The 18,140-nt window shown below is 35.3% G+C and overlaps 3 protein-coding genes across 3 annotated transcripts; 2 read left to right on the top strand and 1 right to left on the bottom strand.

Moving 5' to 3' along the window:
- Positions 1 to 6,226: 6,226 nt before the first annotated feature.
- Positions 6,227 to 6,870, top strand: LOC9328834 (defensin-like protein 260). Its single transcript, XM_002892726.2, has 2 exons — positions 6,227 to 6,374; positions 6,492 to 6,870. The coding sequence occupies exons 1-2, from the start codon at positions 6,317 to 6,319 to the stop codon at positions 6,797 to 6,799; spliced, it is 366 nt and encodes a 121-aa protein (XP_002892772.1). The 5' UTR covers positions 6,227 to 6,316; the 3' UTR covers positions 6,800 to 6,870.
- A 5,614-nt stretch (positions 6,871 to 12,484) lies between these two features.
- LOC9326082 (probable inactive purple acid phosphatase 1) lies at positions 12,485 to 15,409 on the top strand. Its single transcript, XM_002892723.2, has 11 exons — positions 12,485 to 12,593; positions 12,699 to 12,883; positions 12,961 to 13,052; positions 13,131 to 13,197; positions 13,294 to 13,416; positions 13,510 to 13,602; positions 13,681 to 13,892; positions 13,978 to 14,110; positions 14,203 to 14,408; positions 14,491 to 14,926; positions 15,013 to 15,409. The coding sequence occupies exons 2-11, from the start codon at positions 12,710 to 12,712 to the stop codon at positions 15,316 to 15,318; spliced, it is 1,842 nt and encodes a 613-aa protein (XP_002892769.1). The 5' UTR covers positions 12,485 to 12,593; positions 12,699 to 12,709; the 3' UTR covers positions 15,319 to 15,409.
- A 25-nt stretch (positions 15,410 to 15,434) lies between these two features.
- On the bottom strand, positions 15,435 to 17,136 carry LOC9326081 (ninja-family protein AFP2). The gene is given in 3 exon segments (XM_021012559.1): positions 15,435 to 16,047; positions 16,227 to 16,466; positions 16,469 to 17,136. Coding segments are annotated over 3 exon segments (1,038 nt in total). The 5' UTR covers positions 16,857 to 17,136; the 3' UTR covers positions 15,435 to 15,637.
- Between the last annotated feature and the right edge of the window lie 1,004 nt (positions 17,137 to 18,140).

The raw sequence follows: 18,140 nt of genomic DNA, 5'->3' as shown, positions 1-18,140 counted from the left end.
TTTTACCAGGGTTTAGACTCTGGAGGAGAATGTGGTGTACCAGCTCAGACAATGTTCTACGTTCCTGCTGAAAACAGAGCTAAGTTCTGGTACTCAAGTGACTATGGCATGTTCAGGTTCTGCGTGGCGAACACAGAACTCGACTGGAGAGAAGGAACAGAGCAGTACAACTTCATTGAACACTGCTTAGCATCAGTCGACAGGCAAAAACAGCCGTGGCTGATATTCCTTGCTCATCGCGTGCTCGGTTATTCCTCAGCAGACTTGTACGCTGAGCAAGCCTCTTTCGCAGAGCCGATGGGAAGAGATGGCCTTCAAAATCTCTGGCAGAAGTACAAAGTCGACATTGCAGTCTATGGCCATGCACATAACTACGAGAGGACATGCCCGATTTACCAGGTAAAAAAAGTATCCTTTATGAGCATATACAACCAAAGATTGTTTCTTTTGGACGAAAGATCTGATTGTTTCTGTTACCCTTTTGTGCTGTTGTGTTGACTAAATGCCAATTTGATTCTCAAACTAAACTAAAGTAATCAAGAAACCAGAGAAGAGAAGTTTAGTACTTAAGACACTGTTGGAGTTGTTAAGTTACTTTTGGGTTACTTGTAGAACTAGTCAATGTCTTAGAGTTAAGCAAGACTAGTGGGAGTTGGTAAGTAGTTGTTGGAGAATAGTTTATTCTACTTTCTCTATAAGTTGTGTTGTGTAATGATGTGATAATGCATGAAAAATCGGTGATGTTGTTCGATCTCTCTCTAAGCTTTACTTCTCTTTCTCAAATGTAAACACTAAACAGAACCAAAACAGAGACATGCTCAAGAAAACAACATGGTATCAGAGCTCGCTATGACTCCTGGAGTTGACTACATCAAGGTGAGAATGGCGGATCAAGAAGATCCAGCAAAGATGAAGAACAAGGCAGTGGTACAGGAAACCACAATGAACAAGAGAATGATCAAAGAAAACCGAGAACAAGAAAGAAGTGGAACTAAGAAGAAAAGTTCAGAAGAAAGGGTCATGCTGGAACATGATGAAGAAGAAGAGATTCACATGTTTACTGCAAGACAAGAAGAAACAAAAGGAAAAGAAGAAAGCATATGGCTAATTGATAGTGGATGTACGAACCATATGACTCCATATGAGAAGATGTTCACAAAGATCAACACAGACATAAAGGTTCCAATAAGAGTTGGAAATGGTGTTGTGATGATGTCTAAAGGCAAAGGAGATATTGAGGTTATGACTAAGAAAGGAAAGAGAATCATAAAGGATGTGTTCCTTGTGCCGAAACTTGGTAAAAATCTTCTAAGTGTCCCACAGATGATTACAAACGGATATCAAGTGAAGTTCAAAAAGAAAAAGTGCATCATTCTTGATCGATTGGGAAGAAATATTGGTGAAGTTCCGATGGAAAACAGGAGTTTTCACTTAAGGTGGCCGTCTAATGAAGAAAATGCGATGATGACAAGGGATGATGTTGCAGGTTTGTGGCATAGAAGGCTTGGTCATCTGGGATACTCAAATCTGAGTATGATGCAGTCAAAAGAAATGGTAATTGGGTTACCAAAGTTTAAAGCAGATAAAGAAAAATGTGAAAGCTACATTCTAAGCAAGCACAGCCGTGAACCTTTTCCAAAGCAATCAGAGTCAAGAGCAAAAGAAAAGCTGGAACTGATTCATAGTGACGTGTGTGGGCCAATGCAGAACTCATCGCTAAGTGGTAGCAGGTACTTACTTACCTTTATTGATGATGCTACTAGAATGGTATGGGTATATTTTTTGAAGGCAAAATCAGAGGTTTTTGCTACTTTCAAAAAATTCAAATATCTAGTTGAAAACCAAAGCGGCTGCAAAATAAAAAGGGTTAGAACAGATAGAGGAACAGAGTATCTATCTGGAGAGTTCACCAAGTTTTTGGAAGAAAACGGTATAGAACGACAACTAACAACGGCGTATACTCCTCAGCAAAACGGAGTGTCAGAGAGAAGAAACAGAAGCTTGGTGGAAATGGCCAGAGCCATGATCAAGGCTAAAGACATGCCTTTAAAATTCTGGGCTGAGGCTGTTCACACTGCAGGTTACATTCAAAACAGAACAGCAACCAGAGCCCTTGAGAACAAGACTCCACTGGAAGCCTGGAATGGTACTAAACCGTCTTTAAACCACATGAAAGTGTTTGGGAGTGTGTGCTATGTGCATATACCAGATGAAAAACGTAAGAAGTGGGATGACAAGTCTAAGAAGGCAATTTTTGTCGGTTACAGCTCTCAAACCAAAGGATACAGGGCATACCTTCTTGAAGAAAACAAGATTGACATATCTAGAGATGTCATTTTTGAGGAAGAAAGCAAATGGGATTGGAAAACCAAGAAAGTAATAAAGAACTGTGATCTATCCACAGAAATTGAAGTCAGAGAAGAAGAAAGTCCCAGAGATGAAGAATCCAGTTCAAGTGATGATCACTCATATGAAAGAAGGACAACTCAGCCATATGCTCCAAGGTCAAGTCTTAGCAGTCCTGAAGAAAACTCTAGTCTGGCACCCAAAAAGACTAGATCACTTGGTGATATACTTCTTAATGCACCTTTTGCAGACATTGAGTACTCGGATGTAAGTGAAGGATGTTATACTGTGTTTGAGGAGCCTAATCTGTTTGAAGAAGCTGCAAAGCACTCAGAATGGAAAGAAGCTATGGAAGAAGAAATACACATGATAGAGAAGAATCAAACGTGGGAGCTTGTCCAGAGACCATCCGACAAAAATGTGGTTGGTGTAAAGTGGATTTACAGGCTAAAAACAGATGCTAAAGGAAACACTGTGAAGAACAAAGCAAGGTTAGTTGCAAGAGGTTTCACACAACAATATGGTGTGGATTACCTTGAAACGTTTGCACCTGTTTCAAGACATGAAACTATTAGGTTGCTAATCGCAGTTGCGGCTCAAAGAAAGTGGAAGTTGTTTCAATTGGATGTCAAGTCGGCGTTCCTAAATGGAAATTTAGAAGAAGAGATATATGTAGAACAACCTCTAGGATTTGAAGAAGAAGGAAAAGAGGATCATGTTCTACGTTTACACAAAGCCCTCTATGGTTTAAAGCAGGCTCCTAGAGCTTGGTACAGCAGGATTGATGAGTTTTTCCAGAGAGAAAACTTCAAGAGAAGTGAAAACGATCCCGCGTTGTATCTTAAAGAAACCAATGGCAAGCTTTTGGTCGTCTGCATATATGTTGATGATCTCATTGTCACTGGTGATGATGAGAATATGGTAGACGAGTTCAAGATGGCTATGAAAAATGAATTTGAGATGTCAGATTTGGGGTTATTGAATTACTTCTTGGGGATGGAGATAGAGCAAAGTGAAGAAGGAATTTTTCTCTCTCAGGAGTGCTATGCAAAGAAACTGCTGAAAAGATTTAATATGGAGGATTGCAAAAGCGTGGCTTCTCCATTGGTACCTCAGCGCAAAGATCAAGAAGAAGAAGAATGTCTTGCAGATTCAAAAATTTATAGAAGTCTGGTGGGAGGTCTGTTATATCTAACAGGTACTCGACCTGATTTAATGTTTGCTGCATCTTATCTATCCAGATATCTAAAGGAACCTACTGGAAAACATCTCAAAGAAGCAAAAAGGGTACTTAGATATATCAAAGGGACCATTGATGCAGGTTTAATGTTCACTGCAACCTTGGAGCCAAAGTTAATCGGATATTCAGACAGTGACTGGGGAGGTTGTAGAGAAGACTTGAAATCAACTACTGGCTATTGTTTCAGCATTGGTTCTGCTGTGTTCTCTTGGCAAACGAGTAAACAGGATACTATTGCCCAGTCTACTGCGGAAGCTAAATACATGGCTTTGTGTGCTGCGACAAATCAAGCTCTATGGTTGAAACGGTTACTAGAAGAACTGAACTACAGGGATCAAGGAGGAGTGCCTATTTATTGTGACAATCAATCGGCCATTGCAATTGGTAAGAATCCAGTCCAACATCGGAGAACTAAACACATTCAAATCAAATATCACTTTGTCAGAGAATCAGAAAGAAAAGGAGATATCAAACTGGAGTACTGCAGAAGTGATGAACAACTGGCCGATATATTCACTAAAGCCTTGGCAGGACCAAGCTTTGATGTCTTGTGTGAACAGCTTGGTTTGAGGTACAAAATGGCAAGTGGGAGTGTTGACTAAATGCCAATTTGATTCTCAAACTAAACTAAAGTAATCAAGAAACCAGAGAAGAGAAGTTTAGTACTTAAGACACTGTTGGAGTTGTTAAGTTACTTTTGGGTTACTTGTAGAACTAGTCAATGTCTTAGAGTTAAGCAAGACTAGTGGGAGTTGGTAAGTAGTTGTTGGAGAATAGTTTATTCTACTTTCTCTATAAGTTGTGTTGGGTAATGATGTGATAATGCATGAAAAATCGGTGATGTTGTTCGATCTCTCTCTAAGCTTTACTTCTCTTTCTCAAATGTAAACACTAAACAGAACCAAAACAGAGACATGCTCAAGAAAACAACATGTTGATAGTTGCCCAGCAGTAACAATAGCTTCGTAGAATCTTGAAATGTCTTCAAAAGAATATCAATGAATATAATAAAAGTGTTTAAATTTCTCAACAATCAAAGAAGTAAGATTTTTACTTTTAAGTTTTGCAGTATGCATTACAGAGAAAAAATGGAACGATGAGCTCTGAATTATATCATTTTTATAGTTTAACATCAACTCATCAACAGTAGCATTCTTTTCTTGTTATAGTTAAATCACTTTTAGTTCAAAACAATTCAGTATTGACTATTGATGGCATATTAGTAAGTGATTCTTATTACAAATGCGAGCGGAAATAAAACATACAAATTTATTTGATGATTTATGGGATAAAAAATTGTATATATTTTAGTAAAAAAATTCAGATACCAAGCAAAAAATGGAGGGAAGAAACGTTACAAATCTTTCGAGTAATAGGTGAACCAGATTTCATATTTACTAAAAGTTATTTTCATTGATTTATTACATTTGGTTCGTCCAATTATAGGGAAAAAGTTCAAGATTCCATAGTAATGAAACGAAATTTTAATAAATATGAAAATCTGGTCCACCTAAATTATTGTGTAGTCTAAAATGCTATAAATTGCGATATGGCATATGTTTCCACAACATTCAAACTTCTAGAATTGAAGTGTTTTAGGGGCAAACGATATTTTCAAGAGAATGATGAAGCAAGTTTCTTTCAAACTTGTATTATTGGTTTCCCTTCTTGTCACTGTCTTTCGTAAGTTCTCGTTGGAATCTTATTTATAAATGTATAAATTTTGTTATCAAATCTGTGTAATCTTTTGTTGTTTCAAAATGTTTTATGTTATAATGGAGGCACCGAGCCTGTAGAAACATATAATGATTATAGGTCTCGATTTTGTTCCTATTCAATAGTATTTGTCACTAAATTATGATATTTTAAAGTGTAAAATCATCTTTGATTTTCTTTGATCCAATACTTATTTAGACTGATAAGTATGGACCATTTGTACTAATTATTAAAAAATAATAATATGTGTGTCAATCATCTAATATAAAGCATAATCCACTAAATCTGATTAAAACAAGATATATATAGATAGCATTTTAAATCGAAAAAAATCTATTATTTCCAATTTGGCAACTATTATCCGGCCAAAATATCTAGTACTAATTAGATTTCAAATACAGTTCCATGTTTATTAAGGGGGTGTTATTAGTTTGTTAATTTGTAAATCCATATAGAATTTGAAAATTTCTATTAATTATGAAATCAAGATATATGGATTTTGAAATAACATGTGTTTACCCATGGATTTGAATCCTTTTATTTTTCTCTTTCAATTCCATTCAATTCCATTTAAAACATAATTTGGATTCTCAAATCCAAAAACAAATGACTAAACGAATAACATAAGATTTTAACTAGTATTTATAAATCATAGAACCAATAACACATGAATTTAGTTAGGATTTTAAAATCAATGATTGAATAACAAATGATTTTTGTTTGGATTTCTAATTCCATATAAATCTATGAACCAATAACCCCTCCTAAGTCTTTTTTTGGGGGTTAAAATTTCATGTTTACTAATATAATAGTAAAACATTTTTGTTAGTCAAAAGAATCCAATAACAATTACCCTACAATATCTCCACGCGCAAATGATCTAACCATCACCTAAACTGGACTATAAAAATAACAAATCGATGAAGAATACCTTCATCTTCACCATCAAAAGATTTACCAAACAATAAAAAACTTCACCAGTGATCTAAAGGAAAAAAAACATCGACTTTAAGAATGAAGATCGCTTCCTTCAAAATGTTATTATTGGTTTCTCTACTTTTCGCCGTCGTCCGTAAGTTAAAAAACAAAAAAAAAAATTCAAGTTCATTTTTTCCTTTTAGTATTTTTATTTACAGAGTTTTTTTCAGAGATTATTGTTTTTTTTCTTATCTCTTATTAGTATATGCAGAAAATGGACTTAGCATTCAAAATAATGAAAGTTTGCTCAACCAAAACTCGTGTAAGCTTAACGAACCAAGATGCAGCGGTTGTGAAGGTGGTGGTAGTGGTGGTGATTTTCCTGGACCACCACCTCCATGTTGTAAGAAAGATAGTGATTGTACACCACATTGCCCGGAGGGTGGTTATTGTAGCAAGCACCAATGCGATTGTGTTTGTCATGTGGTTAAAGTGATGAATAATGATGTTCGTTGCCAAGTAGATACTGATTGTAACATGAAATGTTCAAATCAAGGGTATTGCAAATTGGCATCCTAAAAAAAACTCGTTTGTAGACATGCTTAAAATAAACATATTAGATTCAATATGAATAAATAAAATTTTCGAAATGCTCTATTTTTCTTATCTAGCTTTTTTAGGAAAAATCGATCCAAATTTCAAAGAAGAAACGCAAGCGTTATACTTTTATTGACTTGAATTATCTCCCTCTACTCGGCTTTTACTACAATCTTGGGGTCATTTCAAAGAAGAAATTTAAAAGCATCGGCTTTAGATTAGAAATCATGTATAGAACGCCTAGAAGAAGAATTTTTACATGAATACCATATCACCATTTTGAAACAGATTATTAACAATTTTAGCCTTCAAAATGATTACACCATATCACGAATCCTATAAAATGGACTATAAATTTCGATGAGGCATGAAGCATAATTTTCCACTACATTCAAACATTCATAATAATAATAAAAATAGATTTAATTAAGAACAAAGTGTTATCTAGCTAGGAGAATGAAGCAAGTTTCTTTAAAGCTTGATACGTTACTGGTTTCTTTTCTTGCATGTCAGTGTCTTTTGTAAGTATATGCAAACCGCATTGTGTTATATTGGAATATTAAATATAGATATCTAAATAGTATTCAGATTCATTATCTCAACTGATTAAATCTATAGAACAAATTGAGAGAGAGGTAGAGACCGGATTCTGAATTTAAGCACCAGCTACAGAAAAAGAACAAATTTGACTTGTTTAAGTCACCTCTCAAACGAAATTATGAAACCAAAAGTTCTTTCTTACTTAAGAAAAACTAAGCAAAACTTAAGCAAATTTTAAGAAAAAAAAACTAGAAAAAAATTAAATTGAAATCTTATGATTAATTGATGAGATCAAACACATAGAGACATTGTTAAATCTTCCTCAATGTTCCAGCAGGTGAGAGTTTTAGTGATTCCTATATATATAACGCTGAAATCTGTAGGTATACCTATATAATGATCAAATCAAAGATAAGTGATTCCTCCATGTAGCTAATTCATCGGTTCAGAAAAGAGAATACACATGGCACATACTTGGAATTTTGCCATAGTTCTTTGAGAAAAGCTGTGTGTATGTATTCGGGATCATACCATCCAACTGTCCTTGCAGGAGCAACGCACATGCTGTGTGTATGTATCCGGGATCACGCCATCTAACCCGTAGGTCAATGTTCCAGCAGGTGAGAGTTTCAGTTCTCCTCCTTTAATCCCCCACTCAACAACAGGTTCAGCAAAGTTGAGTCCATAACCACTAGTCTATGCCACTGTCATCTATTTACAAACTCATTTTCACTTCTTTGGGTCAGTAGCGCAGACAATAATCACCAAAAGGATTTAGGATCTTACTTCATCCTATTCTTTGCCTAGCGCCAACCGTGGGTAAACTGGTGCCTTTGGGTTCTCTAAGGTTACTTTGTTTGATATTGCCACAAGCTTTGGCTATCACACAAGAAAAATGCAAAACTAATGGATATTGGATGGTTAAAGATGAGTATAAGAAGAGCAGCGACGGCCGGTGTCCATGATTCTTTCACGATATCAAGAAATTACAGATATTTATTGGCTTGTGCTGTTGATAGTTGCTCTGCAGTAAGTAACTATAGCTTCATAGAATCTTGATAGCTCTTCAAACGAATCTCAAAGAATATAAACAAAGTGTTATCTCGGAGAATGAAGGAAGTTTCTTTAAAGCTTGAGTTACTCGTTTCTCTTCTTGCGGTGTAATTAGTAAATAAAAGAAACCTGCATTGTGTTACGAATGCAGTTTTTCTTTACTTCATTATCTCAACCGATTAAATCCATGGAACGAATTGAGAGATATATAAGACCGGATTCTAAATTTGAACACTGGCTACAGAAAAAAATAATAACAAATTTGACTTGTTCTATTTACCTCTTGAAAGAAATCATAGACCGTAAAATCCAAAAGTTTTTTCTTTAAAGCAAAACTTAAGCAAAATTTAAGAAAAAAATAAGAAAAAAGTTAAATTGAAATTTCATATTTAGTTGATGAGTTGCATTATTATAAGTAAAATAATCTATGATTTTTTTTCTAAAAACATCACACTTGCAAATATATGTTTACGAGCTTAATTATGCACAAATTTCTATAGAAAATTTGCTAAAACAAAAAAATTTCGAAGATATATTGTGATTATCACTTAAGAACTATATTTTCAAAATATTACTACCAAATTTGACTAACCAAGACAATTAACCACTAGTCCATGTAATTGTCATCTATTTTCAAACTATTAAAAAAATTGTAGAGACTAGAGACAATAAAGTATGACATAGCGCAAATTGATTTCTCTTGCATGCAACCCAACTGGAACTTGTTCAGCGACAAGGACTTTGGCTTCATCATCCTAACCACCGTCGAGTACAAGAGAAGCAGCGACGGAGTCATCCACGACGCATTCGAGATAGCGAGGGATTACAAAGACGTACTGGCGACCTATGCCTTCTAGGATAGAATAATAGAACTGTGTAATCTTTTGTTGTTTCAAAATGTTTTATGTTATATTGAGGGCACCGAACGTGTAGATACATATAATGATTATGGGTCTCGATTTTGTTTCTATCTCTATACTATTAAAAGAGAAGTACAAATGAAAATGGGTCGGGTCAAAATCAGAAAATTGACCTGCAATTCTGAAATCGGATCTTTGAAATTTTTTGGAATATAAATTCGAATTAATAATGAAAAATCGAACTAAAATCAAATGTTTATGGAAATCAAATAAAATCTGATTGTACTTATAGTAAGTAATTATAAAAGCATATTCCGAACAATACTATACATTAATTACGTATAATATATTTGTTCATATATATTAGGAACTAATTCCATAACAATCTAGGTTTTTGTCATTAATTTTACTTATTTTAGCCAATTACCATTAATTGAAAGATATCTTAATTGCTTCTAAAGATTTCTATAAAATTTATCACAACTAACCCATCTATTTTATAAATTAAATAGATATTTTTATTTTGGCCATGTAAATTAAATAGATATGAAATCCATGTAACTAAGTTTAATTTAATTAGATTAAATCAAAATTATGGTATTTTCATACTTATAGCTTACCAAAGAAGTTTAATTTTCAAATTATAAAGAATTTTTGAATATGATTTTTAGATTTTATTCAACAAGATGATAAATATTTATTAAATTTTGTGAATCATGAAAATATTAATTAATTTTTAATCATTATATTTCACCTTTCAATCTCTTATCTAACAAATAAGATGCAGATTCTATTATTCCTATGTCCAAACTCTATTTTGTTGTATGACTAAATAATATTTCCATTAGAGCTGGCAAAGCGAGTTGATTCGTCTCGTTAAGCCCGTTTTGCGATAGGCAAAATATATTTTGACATGTAGTTAGTCGGTCCGCACGACCCGCGGGTAGCATATATGAAACACAAACCCGTCCCGCGAATGTATGCTGATTTGCGGGGTTGTCCGTGGATTTTGTTTAAATAATTTTAAAGTAACCAAAATTTAAAATACTACTAAAATAAATAAATTTAAAAAAATTAGAGAAACAACTTTATATATCATTATATTTATAAATATTATAATTTCATTTACTAAAAGTTTTTAAATTACCACATGTTGAATAAATTATATTTTTATCAATACGGGATGATCCGCCAACCTGCGGACGAAAACCGATTAAAACCTATGACCCACTGCGAATCAATCTATGTGACCCGCTTATTTGCGGGTTTAATAAATTTTCCCAAATCTTCCCTATAGTGAGATGATTTGGGCTCGACCCGTGGTTTTTGACCTATTTTGACTGCTCTAATTCTCATGAATCGTCTAATTTTAGAATTCTAAAACACAAATTTTCATTTTGTAAATCATAATTAATATGATGGGTTTAATTATAAACAATTTAACATTTTCTCTACAATTTGTTATTATGAATATTTATAAGTACATTACACGATTGGACTAAAAACACGCACAATATTAAAATCAACGTGTGTAAACCAATATTCCCCCGCGGTGGACCGCGGGTCCGATCCTAGTTCAATAGTATTTTGGTCACTAAATTATGCATGGTTTTTAAAGTGTAGAATCATCTTTGGACTAAATATAAAAAATATATACAGTATGTGGGTCAATCATCTAATATAAAAGCATAGTCTGATTGAAAAAAAAGATATAGATAGACAATTTAAATAGCAATAGCAATTACACTACAATAAGTCCACGTGTAAATATTAAAAAAAATTATGATTTAACCATCACCTAAACTGGACTATAAAAATAACAAATCGATGAAGAATACCTTCAACTTCCTTTTTTTTTTTTTTTTCTGGTACAATGATACCTTCAACTTCACCATCAAAAGATTTACCAAACAATAAAAAAATTTCACCAGTGAAAGGAAAATAAAAAGAAATGAAGATCGTTTGCTTTAAAATGTTGTTATTGGTTTCTCTACTTGTCGCCGTCGTCCGTAAGTAAAAAAAATATATATATATATATATATATATATATATATATATATATATATATATATATAGAGTAATTAAGCCTGTGAAAAAATATATATTTAAAGTTCATTTTTTTTTCTTTTAGTATTTTTATTTAAACAGTTTTTTTAGAGATTATTGTATTTTTGTTTCTTATCTCTTATTAATATATGCAGAAAATGGACATACCATTCAAAATAGTGAAAGTTCTGTCAACCAAAACTCTTGTATGCCAAATGAACCAAGATGCAGCGGCTGTCCAGGTGGTGGTAGTGGTGGCTTTCGTGGACCACCACCTCCATGTTGTAAGAAGGATAGTGATTGTAAAGAGCATTGTCCAGAGGTAGGTTATTGTAGTCACTCACTCACCAATGCGATTGTGTTTGTCATGTGATTAAAGTGATGAATAATGATGTTCGTTGCCAAGTCAAGGGTATTGCAAATTGGCATCATAAAGAAAACTCGTTTGTAGATGCATATGATAAATGCTTAAAATAAACATATTCAATATGAACTAAATAAATCTTTCAAAATGCTCTATTTTTTCTATCTAGCTTTATAGGAAAAAAATGATCCAAATTTCAAAGAAGAAAAGCAAGCGTTTTTACTTTTTACTGATTTGATTTATACTCTCTGTTTTTACTACAATGTTGGTATCAATTCGTTCTGAGCTTAGGTTGTTGGGCTTTTAATGGATCAGATTTCATGCAAAACCTAACAACAACAACAACAACTAACTTTCACTCTTCTGCCCAAAACACAAATGACTAAATCCTCTCTCATTCGATGGCCCATACGATATCCAAAAAAGCATTGACTTTAGATTAGAGATCATGTGTAGCGCGTAGCGCCTAGTAGAAGAAGGATTTTTACACAGCAACTGATTGTATAATAAATTTAGAGATTCAATGTATTAATCCTATTTTATGTTAAAATCTTGACTAATCTTCTTCTCATTCAGACAGTAAAATTCTCGAATTCCCTAAATTTAAGCAATTTTAAGATCCACTAATCAAAACATTGGACTCAAAATTTGAATTTCTGATGTGAATTCTACTCCAGTGTCACTGTCATATATATTGGCCGTTGACGAGCAAAGTCTTGACTTTTTTATATCCTTGGGGGGGAATCTCAAGACTGGATATTCTAATTATTAAAGACTCTTCTTAATAATCTAATCTTCTTCTGTGTTCAAAAAAAAAAAAAAACAAATAATAATAATAATCTAATCTTCTTCAAAGTTGAAAGTTTCAATCTTTCATCTTCTCCAATTGATTCAAAGCAACACGAAGTTACTGGTAATATCCTCACTCTGCTTTTTGAATCCAATTGCTAGTTTTTGATAATTTACCAAAGTGTTCAACTTTTTGCTACATTTGGTTTCATTTGTGTGTGTGTTTCAGTCTTAAAAGACATGAGAGAATCGTTAGTTGCAATCTTGGTGACTGTTGTATCAGTTCTTGGAGCAATTCAACAAGTGAAATCTCATAAAGACCAACCTTTATCAGGAATTGCTATCCATAAGATTACATTTGATCTCAATGAAAAAGCTTATGTCAAAGCCTCTCCAACAGTTCTTGGATCTAATGTAATGATAACCATTCTCTTCTTCTATTTCTCATAGCTTTTGATGAATTGCTAAACTTCAAGGCATATCTTTTACAGGGTCAACATAGTGAATTGGTGTTGGTCCAATATAGTTCTCCAAAACCATCTGATGATGATTGGATTGGAGTGTTTTCTCCTGCAGATTTCAAGTAGTCTAACACATTCCTTCTTCTCATCAAATTAATTCTGAGATTGAAAATAAGTCAACACATTTGTTATTCCTATAGTGCTTCGACTTGTCCAGGAGATAACAAAATGGTCCAACCACCTCTACTTTGTTCCGCGCCTGTCAAGGTTTTCTTGTTTTCTCATAGCCTTATTCACCATTGATTCTGCTTTTCTTCTCTGCAGCAAGTCTTTAGCTTTTTGCTCCCTTTTCTTTCTTTACAGTTTCAATATGCAAACTTTAGTAATCCAAGATACACCAATACTGGAATTGGTTCCTTGAAGCTTCAACTGATCAACCAGAGATCAGATTTCTCCTTCGCGCTCTTTTCTGGCGGTTTGTTGAATGTAACACTCATTCACCTACAACTTCTCTAGCTTTACAGGTTCTTTTGTTTCATCTTTAACCATCCCTTGGTTTTGCTTTTTCTTGTGTGACAGCCAAAGCTTGTGGCAATCTCAAACAAAGTAGCTTTTGAGAACCCAAATGCACCAGTTTATCCGCGATTGGCGCTAGGCAAAGAATGGGATGAAGTAAGATTCTAAAAACCCTTTTGGTGATCATTTTCTGTGCTACTGACCTCAAAGAAGTGAAACTGAGTTTGTAAATAGATGACAGTGACATGGACTAGTGGTTATGGACTCCACTTAGCTGAACCTGTTGTTGAGTGGGGCGTTAAAGGAGGAGAACTGAAACTCTCACCTGCTGGAACATTGACCTTTGGGCGTAACAGCATGTGCGGTGCTCCTGCAAGGACGGTTGGATGGCGTGATCCTGGATACATACACACAGCTTTTCTCAAAGAATTATGGCCAAATTCCAAGTATGTGCCATGTGTTTTCTCTGTTTTGAACCGATGAATTAGCTACATGGAGGAATCACTGAGCTTTGATTTGGTCATTATATAGGTATACCTACAGAGTTGGGCATAGATTGTCCAATGGTGCATTGATCTGGAGTAAAGAGTATCAATTCAAATCTTCTCCTTTCCCGGGCCAAAACTCTCTCCAACAAGTTGTTATCTTTGGAGACATGGGAAAGGTTTGATCTTTTAGTCTTAAAACATATCAGATTGTTTATTGTAGTAGTCTCAAAACCGCATTTATACCTTTTCTTGTGCCATGTTGTTGCAGGCAGAGGTCGATGGCTCAAACGAGTATAATGATTTCCAACGCGCTTCTCTCAACACCACAAAGCAAATTATTAAAGATTTAAAGAAGACTGATGCAGTTTTCCACATTGGAGATATCTGTTATGCAAATGGATACCTTTCTCAATGGGACCAATTCATAGCACAGATTAAGCCAATTGCTTCAACTGTTCCATACATGATTGCAAGGTTTTGCTTTTTTGTTTCTTTTTTTATAGACAATGCTGCTGGCTTTCTTGTTTACCGAGTCTTGAAATTTGACTCTCTGCAGCGGAAACCATGAGCGTGACTGGCCTAACTCAGGATCGTTGTACCAGGGTTTAGACTCTGGAGGAGAATGTGGTGTACCAGCTGAGACAATGTTCCACGTTCCTGCTCAAAACAGAGCTAAGTTCTGGTACTCGAGTGACTATGGGATGTTTAGGTTCTGTGTGGTTGATACAGAACATGACTGGAGAGAAGGAACAGAGCAATACAACTTCATTGAACACTGCTTAGCATCAGTCGACAGGAAAAAGCAGCCGTGGCTGATATTCCTCGCTCACCGTGTTCTCGGTTATTCTTCCACATCGTTTTATGCGGAAGAAGGCTCTTTTGCTGAACCAATGGGAAGAGACACTCTTCAAAAGCTATGGCAGAAGTACAAAGTCGACATTGCGGTCTTTGGCCACGCTCATAACTACGAGAGAACATGCCCGGTTTACCAGGTAAACATCCTATACTGGCATGTCGACTAATGATTCTTAAAAAAAAAGGAATCATTCCATTGTTGTGTTTCTTTTCTTGTGTGTAGAGTGTATGCACAAATCATGAGAAAAGCAACTACAAAGGTCCATTGAATGGAACCATTCACGTCGTTGCTGGAGGTGGAGGAGCTGGTCTTGCTGCATTCTCTGATCTTCAACCGAATTGGAGTCTCTTCAGAGACTACGATTACGGATTCGTTAAACTTACAGCTTTTGATTACTCTAATCTTCTGTTTGAGTACAAGAAGAGCAGCGACGGACGAGTCCATGATTCTTTCACTATATCAAGAGATTACAGAGACATCTTGGCTTGTACGGTTGATAGTTGTCCTGCAACAACACTTGCTTCATAAAAACTTTGCTACTGCTCGAGCTCTTCTGTATTCAATTGTTCCTTGTTAAACTGTTGTAGTGTTTACACATCAATTATACGCACTTTGCAGAGAGGCCTTAAATTACACGCGAGAGCTTGAGAAAGAATCATTTGATGATGATACTTTCATGTTCACAACTCACAAGTAATAGACCTAAAACAAGAGAATCTTGATCTTCATCAAGATTGAGATTTGGCATTCATTTTTATAGCCAAAAACTAGAGATTTAAAAGATAAAACAACAAGAAAAATGAAACAAAGAACAAAAGACCTCTGGTTTCTTTACCGATTCTTCTATTTAAAAGGTCGAAGAAGAAGTGTTGACAACGATATGCCGTAGAGGACGATCCACATCTCCTCCGCCACCGTGTTTAACAAACTCAGCTGGTGTCAAGAAACTACCGTGGCAAATGCACATTATCCTCACTTCCTCTCCTTTTCCATACTTGTACAAAATCCCGTCAACCCGTCTTCCGTTTGGCCCATCCCCTTTCGTAAACACACAAGGCATGTCAACCAAACCAGTAGACGTAGCCATCCCTTTTCCTTTCCTATCCACCGAGTCCTCTTTTCTCACTCCTTTCTCATTCTCATTCACTTTGTCGGCTCTAGTCACACTCGGTTTCTCTGTTCCCTGGCTTCCGCTGTTCGAAGAACATCCTGCCACGATCTTCGGGCTTCTTTCATCATTGCAGCTGTTAGATGATCCTGCAACACATAGATTCTGATCAGTCTTCCACTGAATCATACAAATCAAACTTTTTTCACAGAGAGTTGTTTTACATTCACTCATTCTACGATTCCACAAGTTCAATGACAAATATCCAATTTTCCACTATAGTGTTACTAATCTTGAGTCTAAAAACCAACAATGTATTGAAATATACCTTGCTGATTCTTGTTGTCTAGTTCCGACAAGCTCGATGAGCTACCTCCTCCTGTTCCACCTCCTCCATCGGAATCAACACCACACACTTGTCTATTAGAAGAAACCAAATGTCTCTGCAAGAAGCCACTTTTACTCGCAGTAACCCATCTCTCATTCTCAAACGACACCGTTTGGTCATCAGAATTCCCAACTCTGAAACTCTGTTTCTCACATCTCCTTCTCTTAGCTTCCATTCTCTAAGAGATTGCATCTCTTTCCTTTTCCTCCATTCCTCTTCCATCTCCGCCGGTAACGACGTCGTTCTCTCTAAACCCACCGTGTAATTCTCAGGCTCAGCCACCGTTGAATCGTTGAATGGTACAGTGTCCAAAACAGAAGAAGATCGTTTCAGCTTCCTCGGAGTCTTGTCTACTCCGAATCGACCTCCTAAAGACAACCCAAGATTCAGCTCAATGGCACTCTCATCATCGCAGCCTAATTCTCCGCCGTGAAAGGCTCTTCCACCGCCGTTTTCAGACATGAAACCTCGTAACAGATCTCTCGGGTATTTGTCTATGTCTAAAGAAAGATTTGTCGTAACCGTCATTTCTCTGTTCCATGCCCTTTGTTGTCTGCTTGCTTCACCCATAGATTCCGAAACAATAGAAGAAAGAAAAATAGATTTTTGTTTTGTTTCTCGTTTGTTATGAAAAACTCTGAATTTCACATCCGATCAAAAATCTAAAATTGTTATCATGAATTAAACAGTAAATCTCGCAAATTCACATCAAAGTAAAAAAAAAAAAAAAAAAGACTCGCCGGAGTTGTTACCAGAGACGGCGAAGAAGACGAAGAGGTTACAATTGAAAGTGAAGAGCAGAGACGAAGAAGAAGAAGAAGACCCTTTGGGGACATCAGAGGAAAAGAGAGAGAAGAAGAAAGAAAGAAAGAAAGAGAGACAGGCCTTGACTGGGAGGAGGCAAGTGGCCGCCGAGAGATCTGCCTGAACGACACGTGGCCGGTGGATTACGTCGGCGTTCCATAGTGCTGCTTCAAGAAACGTGTCGTAAAGTGACTGAGTTATCCAGTGTCTCGACACGTGTCTCCCAAGTAAAAAGATCCGTTTTCTCCTTTTTCCCTTTTCTTTTTTAATTTCTTTTTGCACAAGTTTTTGTAAAAGTAAAAAAAACTCAAACTCGAAAACCTCAAAAAATAACAAAGTCCGTAAAAAATTAGACATAAACGTATAGAGATCAAGAAAATGACAAGACCTGATTACTCGTGGTATCGTTGATTTATAAATTTCACAATGAAATTTGTCTTGTAAATTTTTAATTTTATTTTGAGAGGTAACACAACGACATATAATTTGAATATGATAAATCTAGCGACTCGACAACGTCACTCACGTGGGTTAGACCAAAGGACCCACGAAGCAAGCAAGTTGCTTGTGAAAAAGTGAAAGGAGAATAAAAACACTCTCCATGTAAACGTAATTGAATACTACTTCTACAAAAAGGCAAATTCACCAATAAACTAGTACTATAATCTGAAAGACTAACAATGATAATATAAAGTAATTAATATGGTAAAGCTTGATTATTGACGACTAATCTTTTGATGGAGAAGTGTTTAAATTAACATAATGAGCTACATAACTTAGTGAAAAAGTTTGATTATTATTGATTCAGTGATAGTTCAGGTTTGAGAATGAAATCTATAAATCGAAAAGAAGATTTTTAGAATCCTTGGTGGGTCATTTTGTTGAGTTAAGTGGGGACGTGAAGATCTTTAAACCATTTAAAACCAAAAATGCTACGTGTTCTTCACCTGTTGGTTCAAGTAATAATGCTAACTTGAGAAAACTACAATACGACGTCGTTGACGACCAACACCATTCACTTTCACATCAAGCCCATACGTTCAAGGGTTC

The sequence above is a fragment of the Arabidopsis lyrata genome, assembly GCF_000004255.2.
Source record: "Arabidopsis lyrata subsp. lyrata unplaced genomic scaffold ARALYscaffold_1, whole genome shotgun sequence".
Classification (NCBI taxonomy): domain Eukaryota; kingdom Viridiplantae; phylum Streptophyta; class Magnoliopsida; order Brassicales; family Brassicaceae; genus Arabidopsis; species Arabidopsis lyrata.
This window is presented reverse-complemented; position numbering and strand designations above follow the sequence as displayed.

Coding starts and splice junctions, on each gene's coding strand:
- LOC9326082 (XM_002892723.2), top strand. CDS start 12,710: ATGAGAGAATCGTTAGTTGCAATCTTGGTGACTGTTGTATCAGTTCTT. Junction 13,198..13,293: donor TTTGTTCCGCGCCTGTCAAG/GTTTTCTTGTTT, acceptor CTTTCTTTACAG/TTTCAATATGCAAACTTTAG. Junction 13,893..13,977: donor GAATTATGGCCAAATTCCAA/GTATGTGCCATG, acceptor GTCATTATATAG/GTATACCTACAGAGTTGGGC.
- LOC9328834 (XM_002892726.2), top strand. CDS start 6,317: ATGAAGATCGCTTCCTTCAAAATGTTATTATTGGTTTCTCTACTTTTC. Junction 6,375..6,491: donor TCTACTTTTCGCCGTCGTCC/GTAAGTTAAAAA, acceptor TAGTATATGCAG/AAAATGGACTTAGCATTCAA.